Source organism: Carcharhinus amblyrhynchos, chromosome 7 (assembly GCF_965287045.1).
Source record: "Carcharhinus amblyrhynchos chromosome 7, sCarAmb.v2.hapA, whole genome shotgun sequence".
Lineage (NCBI taxonomy): Eukaryota > Metazoa > Chordata > Chondrichthyes > Carcharhiniformes > Carcharhinidae > Carcharhinus > Carcharhinus amblyrhynchos.
In genome coordinates, this window is record NC_137330.1 from 74966679 (window position 1) to 74987728 (window position 21050).

At 43.2% G+C, this 21050-nt stretch overlaps 1 protein-coding gene across 1 annotated transcript in view; it reads right to left on the reverse strand.

Annotated features, from left to right (window-relative positions):
- LOC145345065 (cytosolic carboxypeptidase 2-like) overlaps positions 1-21050 on the reverse strand; it is a 68854-nt gene that overhangs the window by 8162 nt on the left and 39642 nt on the right. The window contains exons 10-15 of the mRNA XM_080192620.1: positions 15479-15552; positions 14358-14493; positions 10204-10347; positions 7093-7238; positions 5573-5671; positions 3806-3951 (exon numbers count right to left, since the gene is read on the reverse strand). Coding sequence (XP_080048746.1) covers positions 3806-3951; positions 5573-5671; positions 7093-7238; positions 10204-10347; positions 14358-14493; positions 15479-15552 — 745 coding nt within the window. The remainder of the gene's footprint in view (positions 1-3805; positions 3952-5572; positions 5672-7092; positions 7239-10203; positions 10348-14357; positions 14494-15478; positions 15553-21050) is intronic.

Below are 21050 nucleotides of genomic sequence, written 5' to 3' on the forward strand. Positions count from 1 at the left end.
AGCATGACCCTTGGTCAGAGCTGGTTTTTCTTGATTGAAGGATAATGGCCAGGGCACCGGGGATAACAAGCCAAATCTTCAATATCGTTCCATACGTTCATCCAGTCAGGCAGATGGGTCCTAGATTTAACAGCTATTCCAAAAGACAGCACCCCCGACTGTGCAGCACTCTTTCATAGCACAACAGAAGGATATTAACCTTGATGTTTACACTCAAGTCCTGCAGTCGGACTTAACCCAGAACCTTGTGACTCAAAATGTGAGAATGCAACCAACTGAGTCATGGCTGAGACTCAGAGAATTCTAATTCAGATACTTCAGATGTTTAAATGTAGAAAAATTTCACAGTTTTGAATTGTGTGCATTTTCAAATGAACACCAGATCCCTGCTGAAAAGAAAGACGGCCCACCCATGGAATAATTGCTAACAAAACGCATAGTTATGTGGGAAGGAACTTGCTGTTTGATATCACTTTGCTCATCAATATTCACAGTACAGAAATGCCTGTAGCTAAATTTAGTTCAAAATAAGCCTAAATCTACCATCAAGCACCCTATAGTTTTCATCTTTCTCTCAGTTCTTGCTGTTCATTTTATGAACAGCAGGAATGGAGTGATTTAGGTTGTCATTCACAGGTCAGTGAATAAGCCTAGAGCTTGCAGAAACTGCCAAAAACAATTACACTGACACTGTCAGTATGGAAAAAAAACATTTTGACAAACTTTTGTTTTTGTTAGCCCAGATTCTAACGATGAAAACTGCATCAAAGTCTACCAATGTCCTCTAGAGGGCAATATCATTCTGATAAAAATGGAACTTGCTTCTGCTGATCATTTCTCTGATCAACAACAAATGGTTTTCCCTGTCACTTCTTGATGTAACCATTGATGAAAATGTCATTTTTGGCGGTTAGAACATTCTTGACCAACATTTCAAAGCTTGTGCTGCTACTGATTGTTCTCAATTCCCCAATCTTTCAACTACCATCAGTTATATTTCTTGAATCCAGCTTGATAGTAGCAGTCTCTTAAGCTGAATCATTATGGACTGATCATTAGTTGCCAGCTCTTTATTTCTTACAAAGTATAGAAAAGATTCTTGAAGAACATGATCTAAGAATAAAGTGGAAAGAATCATAATGTTGAATCTTTTAAAGCTGTTATGATCCCATAGAGACTGATGACATTTGAAAAGGCATTTGAACTTCCAGTACATATTTGAAAAGGATGACACTTGATATCATGCTTTCAGAATTTTACTGTAATAAATGACTAAAAACATTATTGACCAAACACTACTTTTCCTTTGTGGGCCACTTATATTTTAAACTATGAAAAGGAATGTCCTCTTTTATACTTATCACCCACTCTCCATGCAATTAGAGTTCTTATTACAACCAGTCCACAGTTTCTACCAGCTTCCAATGAGGTTGTATTTCCCCATTTTGCTAGGCAATAACTCCCAGTGACCACTTTCAGGGACTTTCCTTAGTTTCTTGATTTCCTAAACTGACTAAAAGTAAAGCTCATCACGATCATTACATTTTTTTTATTAGTCACAAGTAATGCTTACATTAACACTGCAATGGAGTTACCGTGAAATCCCCATAGTTGCCACATTCTGGCGCCTGTTCAGGCCAATGCATCTAACCAGTACATCTTTCAGAATGTAGGAGAAAACTGGAGCACCCAGAGGAAATCCACATAGACACAGGGAGAACATGCAAACTCTACACTGACAGTGACCCAAGAGGGGAATTGAATCTGAGTCCCTGGTGTTGTGAAGCAGCAGTGCTAACCACTGTGCTACCTTGCTTCTCTAATCTGTCCTGAACAGAGCACATCTCTTTGAATATTTAGACTGTTATGGGATGCATCTCTTCAACTAGAGTTCATTTGCCTCCCATATCTGGCGAAAGTAGTTTGCAAAGCCATGCAGCCTCTTCTCTCTGCTGACCACACATAACTGCTATCTGGCTGTGGTATTCTTTGATTAATAGGGAAGCCTGTTAACTGATCTCAAAAATGACTTCTCCTGCACTCTTCCCTATGGCAATGAGAAACATATTAGCTTGCATTGAGGTAGAAATGCTCATTATCTATTCTTAGCCCCAACCCTTTTCCATCTTGGAAGTAAATAGATAGTCATTTAATGCATGATACTTTCAACACCTTCCTGAAACTTTGGGAGATTCAGGTCAGAATTCTCCCATGCCTCTGCAAGTGGGTGCATTCTGGAGGAGGAGGGGGTGCAGGGGAGGAGAACTTAGCAGGAGGTCCAAGGATTGGTTTCACATCTGCATGAATTTACAGTGCGATCTTCCGATGTCTGAACCAACATGGTGTGGTAAAGTTAGAAATCATCTGAAGAAGGCCAACAGCTGCCTTTGGAGTTTAAGACCAAGGCCACCAATAAGCCTGAACCCTGGAGCATCACATCAATAGTTGGGGGAAGCATCTTTCAGTTGGATCTTCCAGCTTCAGTGTCTTTGAGGAGATCCATCTTCCAGCTTCAGAATGTTCCTGGAAGTCCATCTTCTTTCTTCAATGGTGGTCAGTGATATGGATCAATATGGAACCTAGGTCTAAAGGCAGGATTTGTCCCAACCTCCCTGCCCTACCACAGAAGAGGATGCAAAATGAATTATGTCAGGGACGGAATATATGGAATGGTTTCCCGTGGCCCTCCGTAGTGAGAAACATTCCCTGTACTCGACCATGCCCCCGGGCCTGAACCCAGATGGGAGAATTAGCCCTCAGAGTCTACCTTTTATGAATTCAGAGACGAATGTATTGTCTCCAATCCTGAATACTTTGCATCATCTTCTCTCTTTGATCCTGAACTGTCCCAGGCCCATGTGAAGCAAACTTCAGAACTGATCACATGACCCCCCTTCATTTTTAACCTTAAATTTAAAGGCACAGTTCTATAATCTAACAAACTTAAAAAACTTAATAATTGTAATAAAATGAGCATTTCTACCTCAACGCAAGCTAATGTGTTTCTCATTGCCATAGGGAAGAGTGCAGAAGAAGTCATTTTTGAGATCAGGTACTCAAGACATGGAAGAATCTCTTTAAAATGTACAAAGTCCAGCCTGCATAAAAAGGCTATTGCTATATGTTAACAGTTTGTATATAAAAAGGAGCTATTTAAATACAACTGAAGTTTAATAGACCAAAAATAAGGCAAGCGAGAACAAATTGAAATAAATAGAAAAGGGGGGGGACAACTTTCCCAAAAAAATTGTAAGTGCTGAATTTGCGTGAAAACTGGATTAAATCCCAGCAATATTTTCAAAATGAATCTCAAAATTATTTTCAAAATGAATCTCCCACACTCTGAGCACTGCAGAGTGCCCTAGCAAGATTCACACTGAAAATCAGTGAGCAAGGCCTTTTCCCACTGCACATGTGCCGATCTGCCAGCGTCGATCTAGCAGAGCAGTATGGGCTCAGAGAATCATCCCTAAGGTTTCTGCTGGTAGTACTCAATAAAAAGATCATCAATCTGAAAAGCTAAACCTGTTCCTCTCTCCATTGATGTTGCCAGACCAGCTGAGTATTTCCAGATTTTTGTGTTTTGATTTCAGATTTTCAACGTTTGTAATATTTCACCTTTGTACATAGAAATTGTGATGAGATATAGAAGTATTTTACAGCCACTTCTATTATTTCTGTACAAGTATTCCTAGTTCTCAACCATGTCTAACACCTGTAGTTCTATTAAATCCAAAAGTAAAGAAATTGCTTAAGTATGACTGCAACTGGAGTGTATTTAATACACTATTGTTCTATAATTTACCAGAATCTGAACTAGTTGATCCATATTTCTGTCCTTTATCTTCTTCTGCAAACAAACTGAAGTCTGAATTGACTGTAGGAGTGCTGTCCCTTCTTTGATTTCTTGTTATCGAATTCGTCAAATTCAGAATTACTTCGTTAAGTTTCCTACAAAAACAAATTAGCAGAGGATTAAATCTTGACTATTAACATATTAGCAGTTCATCATGACAGAGAATTATGGCCTTGTCTCAAAGTTGCAAGTCTGCCAGGAAATATTTATGCATAATTGGAAAATATGTTAATTAGCAATAATATAATATTTATTTAATACTGGAATTAAAAGACATTACTCATCTCTATAACAAGGAAGAATGCAGCTCAAAAAAAATAAAATGAAAGCTGACAATACAATGAACGGGGAGAGTGCAGAGATGGGGAGAATGGAATGACAGGGAGAATAGAGTGATGGGGAGAATGGACAGCAGAGTGACAGGAAGAGTGGAGAGTGGAGTGATGGGGACAGCGGAGTGTGGAGTGGTTGGGCTAGTGGAGTGATCGGGGGTGCCAACAACAGCGAGATTGGAGAACAGAATGATGAGAAGCACGCACAGAAGTGACAGGGAAAACAGCCATCAGAGGGTAGGAGTGAGAAGATGGAAAGGAGGAAAGCAAGTGTTGGTGTGCAGAGTGAACAGGAATCACTGGCATTTGGAAGAGAGGGATAAGGGTTTGTGTGTTTAAGAGAGGGATGTGTGTGCGTGTAAGAGAGAGAAAGGTGATTGGATTACCCCAAATTAACTTGCCCCCCATTCATGCAAGCAGGATTGGTGTGTGCATAAGAGAGAGGTGAGTGGGTGTAGGAGAGAGTGTGGCCTGTGTGTGAGAGAGGGAAACGTGTGTGTAAGAGAGAGAGAGAGAGGTGTGTGTGTGTGTGTGTGTGTGTGTGTGTGTGTGTGTGTGTGTGTGTGTGTGTGTGTGTGTGTGTGTGTGTGTGTGTATATGTGTCGATATTAGAATTCAGCTTTCCAGCAGCGCTCCCCCCATCGATGCCTGAACTGTTTTACATTAGCACAGTGATTAGTTGGGCTTTCTTGGCTGGAGACAGTCTGATTTTGACTTGCACCAATAGTGAGTGTAGGTTCATTGATGGATGTATGTTAATGAGATGGAAGCTGGTGTTCGAGCCCTCATTTCTCAGTTCCCTACATTAATGCACCCAAACAGCATGATGTCATAGTCTACCGCCAGAATTTAACTAACCAGCTTTTCCTCAGGGGTAGACTGAAGATTTCCAGATCAGTGAACTTCTGTAAATTCCTACACCTCTTTGCAATCCCTATATCCTCACCTCCTGCAATGCCACCAAGCTTCAAGGCGTTAAAATTTATTTAAGAACTTTTCACTGTTGAAGCCCAATGTGCAATTGCTGGTTCAAGAGATCTGCCATTCTTTCTTTTCTTGATCCTCAGCTGCTAGGGCCTTCTTTAGCTGAGGAAGCTATGTACATGGTCCAGGGGAGTGTTGAGTTTGGTGCACTTGAGTTTGGGGAAAAACAGTGAGGTCCATTAAAGGCACAGTGATGATCTTACGCTTTTCCTACTCCTGAGAATGAAGCTTCTTAGGTGAAGGAATCATTGGGGCCTAGCTGTCTCATGCCACATGCCATGTTGATTCTTTGCATTCATGGATATCCAGCATTATGGCAAGGGCTGGGGTAAGAAAATCTGCCCTTTGACCTCTACATTTTTGTAGTGAGTTAAAACCAGTTATAAATTCTAGAACTTACAAGGGATTTTCTTCCAGATTGATATAGTCCATAATGCCCTCACAGAATGTTTTTCCAATTGACATATAATCGTTTATATTGAAATGGCGCACAGCAAGTCTGAAGAAACAAGAAACACATGTCAGAAATGGAAATTGCAATGTGAGAGTTTTCCTATAAGTCATATGAGCATGGTGGCAGATTGCGTCGAGATTTTCAACCGCCCCCCTTCGCAGAGCCACGATGTCTCCATGATCCTCTTCCTTCTCCTCTGGGTGAGAGATGTCTAACCATTTGAAATTATGGGCCAGGATATCCTTCCCCAAATCATATAATGACACATAGATCTAGCCCACATAAATAAACCCCCATCCCATATGCAAAAAGTGTGGGTAGCTCCACACAGACAAAAAAAGTGTCCACCCACTGCCTTACACAAGAAAATGAGGTACTCTGACACATAACAATAAGACTCCTGCCATGGAGATCCTATATTTACACAAAACAGCACAAGAAATTAGATCCTGTCCGTATAAACAAAAAAAAATCAAGAGGCCCTGTATTCCAGTTTCTTCCTTACTCTCCATCACTTTTTCAGTCCATCTACTCTGGCCTCTTTACCTCTCCTTTCCTCCTGTAAAATAATGAAAGCGTCAAGATTTTCTGGAGAATTAATCAAAATTGATTACTACCACTTTCTAACCATTCAAAATCTATACAAACAAATGTCAGTCCTGTGGGTCGTGGAGGGGCAAAGGACTGGAGTTAAGTTTCATCTTGCAGCCTGGAACATCACCTCTTTGTCTGCCATTTTGAGATTGGAAACTTTAAAAGTCTAACTGGTTTTTCATTGGACAGGTTCCAAATTAGCAGCCCAAGAATGCAATACTTAAGCACAAAAGGAATCCTTCTCCAGAAAGGATTGATGGAAGAATGTATTAGCCCTGCGAGACTAAAAGTAGCTGGGTATTGAAAAAATGTATTGAAAAGTAGCTGAAATAAACCTCACTTAATTTGAACCTCTATGGCACTTGCAAAGAGAGTAAAAAGTCTGACAACACCAGGTTTTACTGTGTTTTTTTTACTTTTTACTGTGTTTACACCAGTCCAACGCCGGCATACCCACATCATGACTTGCAAAGAGCTCAGGCAAGAAGCCCTGGCCCCACTCCTTTGCCAACTATCTGTTGATTAACTTACTGTGTTAAGTCCTCCAATTCTTCTTCCTGCCCTGGAGGACAGATCTTAGCCTCCAGGGGCTGTATAAACATCCTTCTTCAGCAGACTATTACACTGGCCTACCAATGTGCTCTGGTGCGATACTTCACTTTGTTACTCAAGGGTGAAGTCATCCATCCCCCTGTGCTCTTAGCAGAAGCTCATGTTTGCAAAGTTGTTATCTAGCTTTCTGTCCTGAACTTCCTGTGATCACTGAATTTACCCTCCTGTGTTTTTAAAATTTATATATATATATATAATAATTATATGTACTGTTATATTTAGAAATGTGCGATCCATGCATGGCACTGTGACTATCTTACCGTCCTTTCACTGCTCCGGAGAATGAGGCTTCTAAGGTGAAGGAGTCATTGAGGCCTAGTTGCCTATACATCACCACACGTCCTGTTGATTCTTTGCATTTATGGATATGAAACTTGCAGCTGTTCCAATCATATCTCTCTGGATCCTCAAAACGCCAAATGCAACAAAAAATGTTTAGTCCCCAATATAAAGCAAAAATGAAAAAAAAAATTCAACTTTTCATTGTTAAATAATATTTAATTTAAAAGATGTGTCATGCTTTAGTGAGGGGATTTGGATTAAACCAAATTATAAAGAACATTTGCAAGCTTAATTTGGCCTTAGGTTCTGGAAACTCATAAGTGTTAATTAAACATTATATAGAAAGCTCTGGGCTATTCAAGATTAATGCAATTGTTTGATCAGTTTTAAAAGCTTGATGCTCCCTGTAAGACATTTTTTCAATAAAGGCCACTATTAAATGTTCCAAAAATGCTCTTCAAATCTGCTGCAAACTTATTTTACATCATGGATGTGATCTTGCAAAATATTGATTAACTCTGGCCAAAGATGACAGATCTGCAACTGCTCTTAATTATACAAAACATGCTTCAAGAGCACTGTAGGAAATTTAATTAACCTCACAGTACCTCAAGGTCAGCCTTTGTTCAATATCGAAGGCTGCCAAAATACTTTCCAATTGAGCAATTTGTACCACTTCCCCATGTTTAAAACAATTTTTCTAAGCAGAGTGAGGCAGCTAATCCTGTCCTCATGTACCCTTTATTTACCCAAGCATGTATGGACTTCTTCTGGTCCTAATTCTCTTTCCCAAGGTGACCCTGTCGGTCCCAGAACTACACAGACACTTCCTCCTCTCCACATCTTCTCATGAGCAGACTCCTTCCATTATCTCTGGCTATCCAATCTCTATTTTGATTTGTAGGGCCAAATTTGGTCTCTGAGTGTAAATGGGCAGATAATGGATACTGAGAGAGAAATACCTGGAATAATTGGTGGAGATCTGCCCGAGTTACCTAGTTATTCCCCATTATAAGCTTGGATGAATCATAAGATAAATCGTGACCTACAGGATGCAAGGGAGATCACTCATTGTTTGTCAAAGAGAAGGATTGTTCACTTAGACTTCCCTCCTGCTGAGAATTTGTTGCCTTGTCCTTCTCTCACTGCAATAGTTTCCCTATCTTTGATCCTTCCTTTCCTATCCAATTTCCCCTTTGCCATTCCCTCCTCCTTTCACCTTTTTCCTCCTCTTCCATCATCTCTCTATCCATGCTCCTTTTCTCATCCTTTTCTATTGAACTCTTGTTTTTTAATTATTGCTCATGATACTCCCTGGGTTAGGGCAGATGAGAGATGAGATGGGAATTATGTGTTTGGATCTTCATTGACCAAACAGTAAAAATGTAGGCTTCAAGTGAAATCTAACAGAACATGGAAACAGACAGAACGCTGTGTGAGTATGAAAAGATAAACGCCTTAACAGAGTCTCAGAGGCTCAGATATGGATAAATTGGAGACAAAATAACCAAGTAGCCAAGGCTGTTTTCTTTTTTTGCTTTAGCCAAATTTGGCATTGGAGTGTAAAGGTGCTGATAAGGCTCTGAGAATAGGAAAAAACAAATGAGGTTGGGAATCATGAGACATTGACCTGCCCTGAGTGGGTAGATGGAAAAATGACATCTTTTGTAATTGGTCGTTCAAGTAATATTGGGTTTAATCAGTCTCCATAGGCTTTGCTGTGTAACGGAAGTATAACATGACGTTCCCTGAGCACAGAAATTGTAGAGATGTGCAACATTGACTGATGCAATAGTATACGGGAATTGTGGTTTGGGCCTTCGTTGACCAAACAGTAAAAACTGTTGACTGGGGACATAGAAATGACACCTCTATCTAGACCTTATTGGCAACACAGTTGAGCTTTGATGTTACTGCTCAAGATGTGCCAAGTCTTACTTATACGGATTAAATAGAACCACCATCACCAATAAGGTGTATTATTTCAAATCATTTTGGATTAAGCAGTTAAAGGGCTAATTGACATTGATAACCTGAATTCCAACACCCTTCTTGTAGAGATCAATACAAATCTGAAGTGATTTCTTTTGGCCATCTTTTGCCAGGTGATGGTCTCAAGCAAAAAGAAAATGTTGGAAGTTTGCAGCTGTCAGGCAGCATCTGTTGACCCAGTTGTTGACTAATGTTAGAACAGATTGATGCAAAAAAGGATGTGGGATCCATGATCTACCTAACCAAATGAATAAATAGCTAGTGTAATTTCTAGAGGTGAAAGAATAAAGAACAATACAGCACAGGAACAGACCCCACAGCCCACCAAGGCTGTGCCAATTCCGAATCCATATTTAGACCCATTACTTATTGCCTAAACACGGTTTTTTCCCTTTGTTTCTCTCCCGCCCATGTGTCTAGGAAGATATGCCTTGAACATTGTTAACATGCCTGCTTCCACCACCTCCACTGGTAGTGCGTTCCAAGCACCCATCATCCTCTGTGTGAAAAATTTTTCCCCACACATTTCCCCTAAACTTACTATCTCTCACCTTGAACCTGTGCCCCCTTGTAATTGACCTTTCCATCCTGAGAAAAAGCCTCTGACCATACACCCTATATATGCTTCTCATAATTTTGCAGACCTCTAAATGAGAGAAAGGGGTCATTTAGTTTGGTCTTCTTACACTCCAGTTTCCAAAGCTAGTGCTTACACTCCAGATCCCAAAGCTAGATTCTGAAACAATGGTCTCTTGTGACTAGCTGCAACTCAGTGGAAGGCTGCTGGGAATGATGTCATGAAAGACCTGTTAAAGCAGGATTTTCCCAGTTTTCATGAACCTTAAGAGTTTATCAGGGAGTTTCAGCCGACCACCACAGTCCTGTGCTTCAGAACACACAATCTCAAGAGCATCTGGCCATTTTATAACTCAATTTACAAAGCCTGCTGTTGATCTACGAAACAGGTTTAACAGTACATATACTGGGAGCCATTGTTCACACACACCAGGCTCCTGCCAATAAACATGAAAGGAGGCCAATATAAAAGCGCCTGCAATTAGGTTAAAATACAACAGCAAGAATCCATTCTGAGTTACTCTCTGGGAGATCAGCCATGGAAATATTCTCTCTCTGAGGTAGTCAAGAATTTCAAATGGACGCATGGATCCTGTCTGGCTGCAGCCATACATGAAAGCATTAGGTTTTCGACTGTGGCCATGGAGGTCACCATACAAGAGGATCTGTGGTGAAGTAAAACACAAAATGAAGATATAAGTGTACAATTTAAAATGAAGAAGAAAGCCCATCAACTTAAACAAGTCTGATAGTCAAAACCAAGGCCTGCTAACCAACAAATTTTATGGTTAAAGTCAAAATTTCTCAGTTCCCCCAGCATCCCCCAACCTCTTTTTCTACTGGAGGTGCTGACCCAATGAGTAAAGATCTGAGGATATTAGACCTCCAATACCCTATTCCTGTAGTCACCCTTCTTATTTGAATTTTGACAGTAAGCAAGCTGATGAGGCCTACTGCAATATATTTCTGGGCAACTGGTGACTTCTGCCAGGCGAATTAATTTGCTGTCTGTTCTTACGGATGACAAATAAGCTGGCACAATGATTAGCACTGCTGCCTCACAACACCACGGATGCGGGTTTGATTCCCAGCTTGGGTGATCGTCTGTATGGAGCCTGCACTTTTTCCCCATGTCTGCATGGGTTTCCTCCACGGGCTCCAGTTTCTTTCCACAGTCCAAAGACGTGCTGGTTAGGTGCATTGGCCACGCTAAATTCTTTCTCCGTGTACCTGAACAGGCACCGAAGTGTGGCGACAAGGGAATTTTCCCAGTAACTTCATTGCAATGTTAATTTAAGCCTACTTGTGGCTAATAAATAAACTTTAATTGATGCACTATACGCAGGAATGCCCAGTTACATAGACTAGATGCAGGATTTGGATGAAGGGTAATGCACTGTTAACTTTGTCAGATCATTAGGTTTCCACGCGTTTTTTGGAACTGTGGATTGCATTTGTGGCCACAGAGTCAAATCATGAAAATAATTTAACTCCCTTTAATATCCAATTTACATACAGTTATAGACACAGGGCAGAAACTAAACTTGCACCAGCTCCTGGTAAGAAATTAATGGTGCAATGAAAATGTGAGTCTGGAAGAAATTACCCCCAGGGTCATTCCAAATGGGAGCTGTGGGCCTCATTTATACAAAATCAACAAGAATTGGGCTCCCTAATTCAGCGTATCAGTAAAGGTCTTCGGAATTTTGTCCACTTCGACTGAACCAGCTCATAAGTGGTTCCGGGGTTGGGATGGGGGTGCAGGGACAAGGAATGGTCAAGGTGTTAACAATGATGGTTGGGATGGGGGTGCAGGGACAAGGAATGGTCAAGGTGTTAACAATGATGGTGGAGGGGTAAATGATGTGGCATGGGCTGAACTTGGGCTGACAGGAGCCTATGATGTTTTGATGGCATCAGGAGGAGTATTTTTCTACAGCTAATTCCAAAGAAATTTATAAGTTAGCTAATCTTTTTGTGGGTCATGCCAGCAGTACCTTTAAGGATGACTTGTTTGTCCACTGAAGGCCCAAAACATTTGTGTTGGATGCAAAATATACATTCAGACCTCAATTTGCATATTTGGATATTCAAAGTGCCTGACACCAATTTCTTTTACCATCATGATTCATTCATTCTTCAGCATCATAATCTTGCTGCACACTTTCAGAAATGAGTGCTAAGTTATTTCTGACTTCTTGGAGACAATACATATTCAAGAATACTGTGACTTCCAACATCACTGATAAGGACCAGCAAAGAAATAAAGGGGCACTACAATAAAGATCTATTCTACTTTTGAATTAGAGCAGAGTCAGAGTCATGGAATTTTACAGCGCAGAAAAACATCCTTCAGCCCATTGTGTCTGTGCCAGCCATCAAGCACCTATCTACTCTAATTTCTATTTCCAAGCACATAACCTAATCAAGCATAGTTAGCATGGCTTTATGAAAGGGAAATTGTAGATCATAGAACCCTACAATGCAGAAAGAGGCCCTTCGGCCCATCGAGTCTGCACCAAACGCAATCCCATGCCGGCCCCTACCCCCACATCCCTACATATTATATACACTAATCCCTTTAAACTACGCATCCCTGGATACTAAGGGACAATTTCTTAGCATGGCCAATCAACCTAACCCGCACATCTTTGGACTGTGGGAGGAAACCGGAGCACCCGGAGGAAACCCACGCAGACACGAGGAGAATGTGCAAACTCCACACAGACAGTGACCCAAGCCGGGAATCGAACCCAGGACCCTGGAGCTGTGAAGCAGCAGTGCTAACCACTGTGCTACTGTGCCACCCCTGAGTAATTCAGACACTCTCAAATGTTGATGGAGGAGAACCAATAGATGTGTTGTATTTGCATTTCCAGAAGGCAGTCTACAAGGTTCCTTGCAAAAAGTCATAACAAAGAGCTCATTTTGTTGTAAGTAGTATATTGGCATGGACAGAGAATGGGCCACTGGGCAGGAAACAGCAAGAGAGAATAAAAAGTTATTTTTCAGACTGGTGATCTGTAACCAGTGGGTTTCCATAGGGATCAGTGCTGGGACAACATCTGTTTACAATATATATTAATGACTTGGAGGAAGGAAGTGAGTGTACTGTACCCAAATTTGCAGAGACATAAAAATAGGTGGAAAGGCAAATTGTGGAAAGGATACAAACAGTTTGCAAAGACATATTGATAGGTTAAGTAAATGGGCAAAAAGTTGGCAAGTGAAGTTTAATACGTGAAAATGTGAAGTTGTTCATTTTGGAAGTGAGAATGAAAGAATAGAGTATTATTTAAATGGAGAAAAACTGCAGAAAGCTGCAACACAAAGGGACTTGGGGCATGCTTTTGCACAAGACACAGATAGCTAGCACTCAGGTGCAGCAGGTGCAGCAAAGCTAATGGAATGTTGGCCCTTATTTTAAGGGGTTGGAGTATAGAATAGGGAAATCTTGCTGCAACTGTACAAGGTACTGGTGAGGCCACATCCAGAGCACTGTGAGCACTTTTGGTCCGCTTATTTAAAGAAAGATATTATTTTGTTGGAGGCAGTTTAGTAAAGATTCACTAGGATGATCCCCAGTTTGGAGGGATTGTCTTATCAGGAAAGGTTTAAGATGTTGGGAATCTACTTATTGGAATTTAGAAGAATGAAAGGTGGTCTTGTTGAAACATATATGATTTTTAAGGGGCTTGATAGGGTAAATGCTGAGAGGATGGATCCCCTCCTGGGGGAGTTCCTATTTCTTATGGTTGTATGAATCCTAACCATGTATGCAATAGTGTTTCAGGTGTACATCTAAATGCTCCTTAAATGTTACAAGGGTTCCTGCCTCTTCTGGGTGAAAAATTCCCTCTAAATCTCCTGCTTCTTACCTTAAATCTATATCCTGTAGTTATTGACCTTCTACTAAGGATTAAAGATTTTTGCTATCTATCTACCCTATCCATAATTAATCAAGCAGGCCGCTGGCACGCTGAAGGGAAGATTCATTTACCATGAATCTAAAGTTGCATTGTACATTGTGATAGATAAGAAGAATTTATTTCTCTCAGAGGCAACTCTCTTCCCTAGAGAACAGTAGAGACAGAGAAATTGATTATCTTTAAGGCAGAGATAGATAGATAGATTATTGACTAACAAAGGAGTCAAAGGTAATCTGGGGTAGGCAGAATGTGAAGTTGAGGCCATAATCAAACTTTACTAAATGGCGGGACAGGCTCAAGGGGCCGAAAGGCCTAGACCTAAATCTGTATGTTTGTAAGTATAGTAATTTGAAATATTTTTCAGAGATATAGTAAGTTTTCCTTCCTTTTCGGGGTACAGATTTATGTTTAAAATTTTCAATAGAGCATGTTTTCAGTTTAGGAGAACTGAAAAGTTGTGATGTTTCCCCAAAAAGGAGAGAAGTTGGAAAATAAGGCACCAATGGCGAGGGAGCTACTTTTCCTTCCACTTAATTGCCCAGGGAATGCCACTGTAGAGATAAAAAGGTGGGAGAAGTGGAAAGTCAAATAGTCGGGGAGAGAACACACTAACATATGAGCACTTAAATGTTTTTGAAAACTATTTATACAAACAAAGAAACGCAATACAGCACAGGAACAGGTCCTTTAGCCTGTCAAGCCTGTGAGGAAAGTATGGTCTCTCAGCTCCAACTGTTTTGACTCACATAATGGTTTTTCTGCAGCTCCTCCACCATTTTTTTAGTGTGCCATACTGTAGGGAATAGTTTTCGCTTGGGATGCCGATAGTTTCGATTGAGGTCTCTAGCAGAAAGAGAGCACCTGGAAGGCATAGGACACATGCTGTAAGTAAAAGTTATGTTGTATTGTTACTTAGCTAGACAAGTTCAATTTTACAAATTACTGGTTTAAATTTGATGAGAACTGCAGTACAATAATTAGAAATATTTAAAGACTCTTACAAATTAACAAGGCTTCTGTAGTACTAAGTATGTTATTCTGACTAAATAACGATTGATTATTTCCTTCGTCAGGTGTGTGGAAGGTACCTGACGAAGGAACACCGTTTCCAAAAGCTTGTGGGATTACTATCAAATAAACTGGTTGGACTTAAAACTGGTGTTGTGAGACTTCTTACTGTGTTTACCCCAGTCCAATGCCGGCATCTCTACATCATTACGGTCAATCTGGCAGCGATGCCTTAATGCACTACCAGCAGCAGCCACCATTCTCAATGGCGCTGTCTGCAATTAAGAGCTGCCTCTTGGTTGGAGGTAGCTTGAGGGCAGACATCTTGGGATGAGTTTTTCTGTAAGTATGGGCAGTGTGAAAACTGTCTCTTGTATATGGAACTATTGCCTCAAACTGCCCCTAAATACCATCTCACAATAGAAACAAGGTAACTGAAAGATGCCAGACAGTACACTATATCCCCATCTATAATACTGAAGGACTCAACAGAAAAGTTTTAATTTATTTTAAATGTAATTCTTTAGAATAGGTTGGCATGGTGTCACTGTGGTTAGCATTGCTAGCCCAGGCACTCAGGTTCAATCCCAGCCTTGCTTGTGTGGAGTTTCTCCCTGTGCCTGCTATTGGGTTTCCTCCAATAGATGTGCAGGTGGATTGACAATGGTAAAATTGCCCCTTAGTGTCCCAAGATGTGTTGGTGAGGTGGATTAGCCATGGTAAATGTGTGTGGTTATAGGGATAGTGCAGGGAGAGAGCCTGGGTAAGATGCTCTGTCAGAGAGGTGGTGCAGACTCAATGAGCTGAATTGCCTCCCTCTGTACTGTAAGGATTCTATGATTCTATAAGAATGTTTTACCTATAATTTCCTACTATCACTCCATCTGGATTTAACATGGGAATGATTTTAAAGATGCATCTTTGTCGCAATTCCTGTAGAAAAACAAAATTTGGTAAAGGTTAGAACATAACTGAAAATACACTACAGTAAAATAAGCATGGCATGATGGCACAGTGGTTAGCATTGCTGCCTCATAGCTCCAGGGACCTGGGTTCAATTCCCGGCTTGGGTCACTGTGTGTGTCTAATCTGCACATTCTCGCTGTGGCTGCATGGGTTTCCTCCTTGTGTTATGGTTTCCTCCCACAGTCCAAAGATGTGTGGGTTAGGTGCATTGGCCATGATAAATTGCCCCTTAGTATTTTGGGATGTGTAGGTTAGAGGGCATAGGGGGGTAAATATGTAGGGTTATGGGGATAGGGTCTAGGTGTGATTATTGTTAGTGTAAACTCAATGGGCCAAATGGCCTTCTTCTGCACTGTAGACGTTCTAAGATTATTAGTGGTAAAATGTTAGTCCACAAATAATGTTTTCAAAAAAAAAATCACTTCTTATTGGCTGTGGTGAGTACCTGATTTACTGGAATCGCTTTGTGACTGTATTTCCGGTTCGTGAGGTTTGTGAGAGTGTGGTTTACTTCCGTACCGGAAGTTAGGCAAGGGGATTGTCGGGAAGGGGGAGCGGGGGGTATAAAAAGGAGGTAGCGGCATACAGCGGGCAGTGTCGGGAGCGGGCAGCGGAGTGAGTGGGAGCTGAGTGAGAAGGGTTTTGGCTCGCTCGGCTTAGGCGAGAGCAGGCTTAGAGAAGGTGAGTGGCAGATTTCTACCTTTTGCCACATACGGGAGGTTGGGACATGGCAGGGGCTATGGGGAGGAACATAAGTTGTGTTAGGTGCCGCATGTGGGAGTTCTTGGTGGCGTCACGTCTCCCCAAGGTCCACATCTGTGCTAAATGTTTAGAGTTGCAGCGCTTGAGGGCCCGGGTCAGGCAACTCGAGGGGCGTTTGGAGGATGCGTTTCTGGTCAGGGAAAACGAAGAGATAATGTCTAAGAACCATGAGCAGGAAGAGGTCCCAAGGGCTGAAGAGCAGGAGGGGTGGACGACTCTTAGGCGGAAAAAGAGGAAGAAGAAGAGTAGTCATGGTCCCCCGGCCTCCCCAGTGGCCCTCCAAGATTCATCGACAGGGGCACAAAAGGATAGGCGGGGGGCCAGAATGACTTAGAGGGACAGAAGGGGGCTGGCAAGGTGATAGTGGTAGGGGATGGGAGGGTCCAAGGCATTGATAGGAGGTTCTGTGGGCAGAGGCGTGACTCCAGGATGGTGGTCTGCCTCCCTGGAGCAGGGGTACAGGACGTAACGGAAAGGGTAGAGGGAATTTTGAAAGGGGAGGGGACCCAGGCAGAGGTAATAATACACATAGGGGAGGGGGACATAGGAAGGAGGAGTAGGGTAGAAGTCTGTAGGCAATTTAGGGAGTTGGGGTCCAAACTAAAGAGCAGGACCTCCAGGGTGGCACTCTCTGGGCTGCTGCCTAGTACCAGCAGGGCTAGGAATGACGAGATCATGCAGCTGAATGCATGGCTGAGGGATTGGTGTAGGGTAGAGGGCTTTACTTTTGTAGACCACTGGGAGGTATTTATGAGAGAAGGGCAACTGTACAGGAGGGGTGGGGAGAATTTGAATGGGAGGGGAACTAGTGTCTTAGCAGGGAGGTTAGCTGGTGTGTTCAGGAATGGTTTAAACTAATAGGGAGGGGGGGTGGGGATGTGGCTGGGAGAGAGTTGGGTGAAAGGAAAATTATCAGGGAGAAGGAGGTTCCGAGGGACACTCGTGGGTTGAACTGTGTCTGTTTCAATGCAAGGAGTGTGACAGGAAAAACGGATGAGCTTAGGGCCTTGATGTTTGTGAGGAAGTTAGATGTGGTGGCTGTAACGGAGACGTGGTTACGTGAAGGGCAGGACTGGCAGCTGAATGTTCCTGGGTATAAGTGTTTTAGGTGTGACAGAGGAGGGTTGAAGAGAGGTGGAGGGGTGGCACAGTTAGTAAAGGAGGACATCACAGTAGTGCAGAGGGAGGACAATATGGAAGAGACAGGGATTGAGTCACTGTAGGTGGAGTTGAGGAATAAAAAGGCAGAGATTACGATGCTAGAGGTATACTATAGGCCACCCAACAGCCCAAAGTCAGTGGAGGAAGGCATTTGCAGGGGCATTTTGGATAGGTGCAGGAAGAATAGGGTGGTTGTAGTGGGGGACTTTAATCTTCCTGGAGTGAATTGGAGGGGGCCTAGAGCTGGGGGTACGGAGGGAGAGGAGTTTGTAAAATGTGTTTTGGAAGGGTCCCTAGAGCAGTATGTAACTAGCCCGACTAGGGAAGGGGCTATACTGGATTTAGTGTTGGGTAATGAGCCGGGGCAGGTGGTTGAGGTTGAGGTAGGCGAACATGTGGCTAACAGCGGCCACAAGTCCGTCTACTTTAGGATAAAAATGGAAAGGGATGAGTGCCGGCCAAACGGGAGAGTGCTGAACTGGGGAAAGGCGAGCTATAGCCGGATTAGGAGGGAGCTGAAGGACACTGATTGGGAGGGACTGTTAGCTGGCAAGTCCATGGTTGGCAAGTGAGAGGCTTTTAAGGGCAAACTGAAAATGTTGCAGGAGAGGCATGTTCCGGTTAAGCAGAAGGATGGGAAAGGTAGGATTAGAGAGCCGTGGATTACAGGGGTATCGAAGACTTGGTCAGGAAGAAGAGGGATGCGTATGTTAAGTCGAAACAACTGGGTATGGAGAGTGCGCTGGAGGAATATAGAGAGAGTAGGAGGGAGCTAAAAAGGGGAGTTAGAAGGGCGAAGAGAGGGCATGAAATGGCTTTGGCTGATAGGATTAAGGAAAATCCAAAGGCATTTTATTCCTATATTAGGAGCAAGAGAGTAGTTAGAGGGAAAATTGGTCCTCTTAGGGACAAAAGTGGGGAGTTATGTATTGAGTCGGAGGGAATGGGGGAGCTCCTGAATGAATACTTTGCGTCAGTATTCAGGAAGGAGAGGGGTTCGGTGTCGTGCAGTGTCTTGGAGGGAGCTGTGGATCAGTGGCAGGAAATATCTATTACGAGGGAGGAAGTGCTAGGGCTTTTAGGTAGCGTAAGGACGGATAAAGCTCCGGGGCCTGATGGTATTTATCCCAGGCTGCTTAGGGAGGTGAAAGATGAAATTGCTGGGCCTCTGGCGCAAATCTTTGTCTCTTCTTTGGACACAGGTGAGGTCCCAGAAGACTGGAGGGTAGCAAATGTGGTACCGCAGTTTAAAAAAAGTAGTAGGGATAACCCTGGAAATTATAGACCAGTGAGTTTGACATCGGTGGTAGGGAAATTAATGGAAAAAATACTTAGGGGTAGGATGTATGAGCATTTGGAGCGTTGCGATCTGATTAGGGATACGCAACATGGCTTTGTTAGAGGGAGGTCTTGCCTTACGAATCTGGTAGAATTCTTTGAGGAGGTGACAAAAACGGTTGACGATGGGAGAGCCGTTGATGTCATCTATATGGATTTCAGTAAGGCGTTTGACAAAGTCCCTCATGGTAGGCTGGTAGAAAAAGTTAAGGCGCATGGGATACAAGGACAGGTAGCTAGGTGGATTGAGAACTGGCTGGGCAATAGGAGACAGAGGGTAGTTGTTGAGGGGACCTTTTCAGGCTGGAGGCCAGTGACCAGTGGTGTGCCGCAGGGCTCAGTACTGGGACCTGTCCTCTTTGTAGTATACATAAACGATTTGGAAGAGAGCGTACGTGGTGTGATCAGCAAGTTTGCGGATGACACCAAGATGGCAGGGTTGGCGGATACTGAGGTGGAATGTCAGGTGATACAGCAGGATATAGATAGGTTGGTACACTGGGCAGATAGGTGGCAGATGGAATTTAATCCTGACAAATGCGAGGTGATGCATTTTGGAAGGAATAATGCAGAGAGGAGCTATGTGATAAATGGTAGACCGATTAGGAGTATAGAAATACAGAGGGACCTGGGAGTACAGGTTCACAAGTCTATGAAGGTTGCGACACAAGTGGAGAAGGTTGTGAGGAAAGCTTATGGAGTGCTAGCCTTTATAGGAAGGGGTATAGAGTATAGGAGCTGCCGTCTAATGCTTCAGTTGTACAGAACGTTGGTTAGACCGCATTTGGAGTACTGCGTCCAGTTCTGGTCACCTTACTACCAGAAGGACGTGGAGACTCTGGAGAAGGTGCAGAGGAGGTTTACCAGGATGTTGCCTGGCATGGAGGGACTGAGTTACGAGGAAAGGTTGGAGAAACTGGGACTTTTCTCCTTGGAAAGACGGAGATTGAGGGGAGACATGATAGAGGTATATAAAATACTGAAAGGAATAGATAGAGTCAATAGTGAGAGACTGCTCCCTAGACTGGGTACAATTACGAGAGGTCATGATCTAAGGGTGAGGTGGGAGAAGTATAATTTGGATGTGAGAGGAAGGTTCTTCACGCAGAGGGTCGTGGGGGTATGGAACGTGCTACCGAGTAGGGTGGTGGAGGCAGGAATGTTGGACTCGTTTAAGGTTTACTTAGATAGACACATGAGCGAAACAAGGATGGAGGGTTATAGTAGGGGGTATTAAATAGGGTCAGAGCCTCGGGAGACACCGGAAATGCAGACTTATATGTTAACGTTTTTGTCTTTTTATTCCGCAGGTGGAGGTCCACCTTGTTGTCAAACGAGGGGCATGCACACGGTGGGTCGTGCGTGGGCTGCTCTTGGAGGTTCCGGGAGTGGCCTAGTACTTCGTGTTGGTGTGTGTGCTTGATCCTGGACCAGTAGACGGGCGCCGCAACAGCTCGGTGACTAGCACTGCTAGCTGTGCAGATACATGGATTTGGGCCTGTGTCTGTGGGAGTTTGCGCATTCTCCCTGTGGTTGCGTGGGTTTCCTCCGGGCGCTCCAGTTTCCTCCCACACACCAAAGATGTGCTCTTCGGCTGATTGGTTTACCAAATTGACACTATTCTCCCCTGAATCTGGCTAAGTTGGGGGTTCCACTCGCAGACACGCAGGGTAGAATAGGTGTAGGAGGATGCGGCGGCACGGGCTTGTTGGGCCGAAGGGCCTGTTTCCCATGCTGGGTTGTTCTTTGTTCTTTGTTATTGCTGATATGACCAGAACTTTGCCAAAATGTCTGAGATCCTGCCGCTGGGGTCAGAACCCAAACAGGCATTGTCCCAGTGGTGGCCAATTCTGTGATTGGTGCCAAATCTACCATCCCTGTTGAGGGTGGCAGCCCATCCCAAACAGCTGCTAGCCTAAATCAGGGGACTAGCAAATCAATAATCTACACAGTGCCCAGTACCACTGGCCATACTTGAAGCTGCAGCTGTGAGCAGAGGGTGCCTCAGTGACTGAGGCTACCTTGAACAGGGATAAGTATGAGGGGAAGCTGCAGTCAGATGGGCGAGTCCCAGTGAGCAGGTGCGGATTTGTTGTAAGGAACTGACAACACTACTGAGATGGCCATTGTTGCCAGAGAGCTAATCGATGGGCCCTGGAGTATCCCAAAGAGGAGGAGCCCCATGGAAGCTGGCTATTTCATTG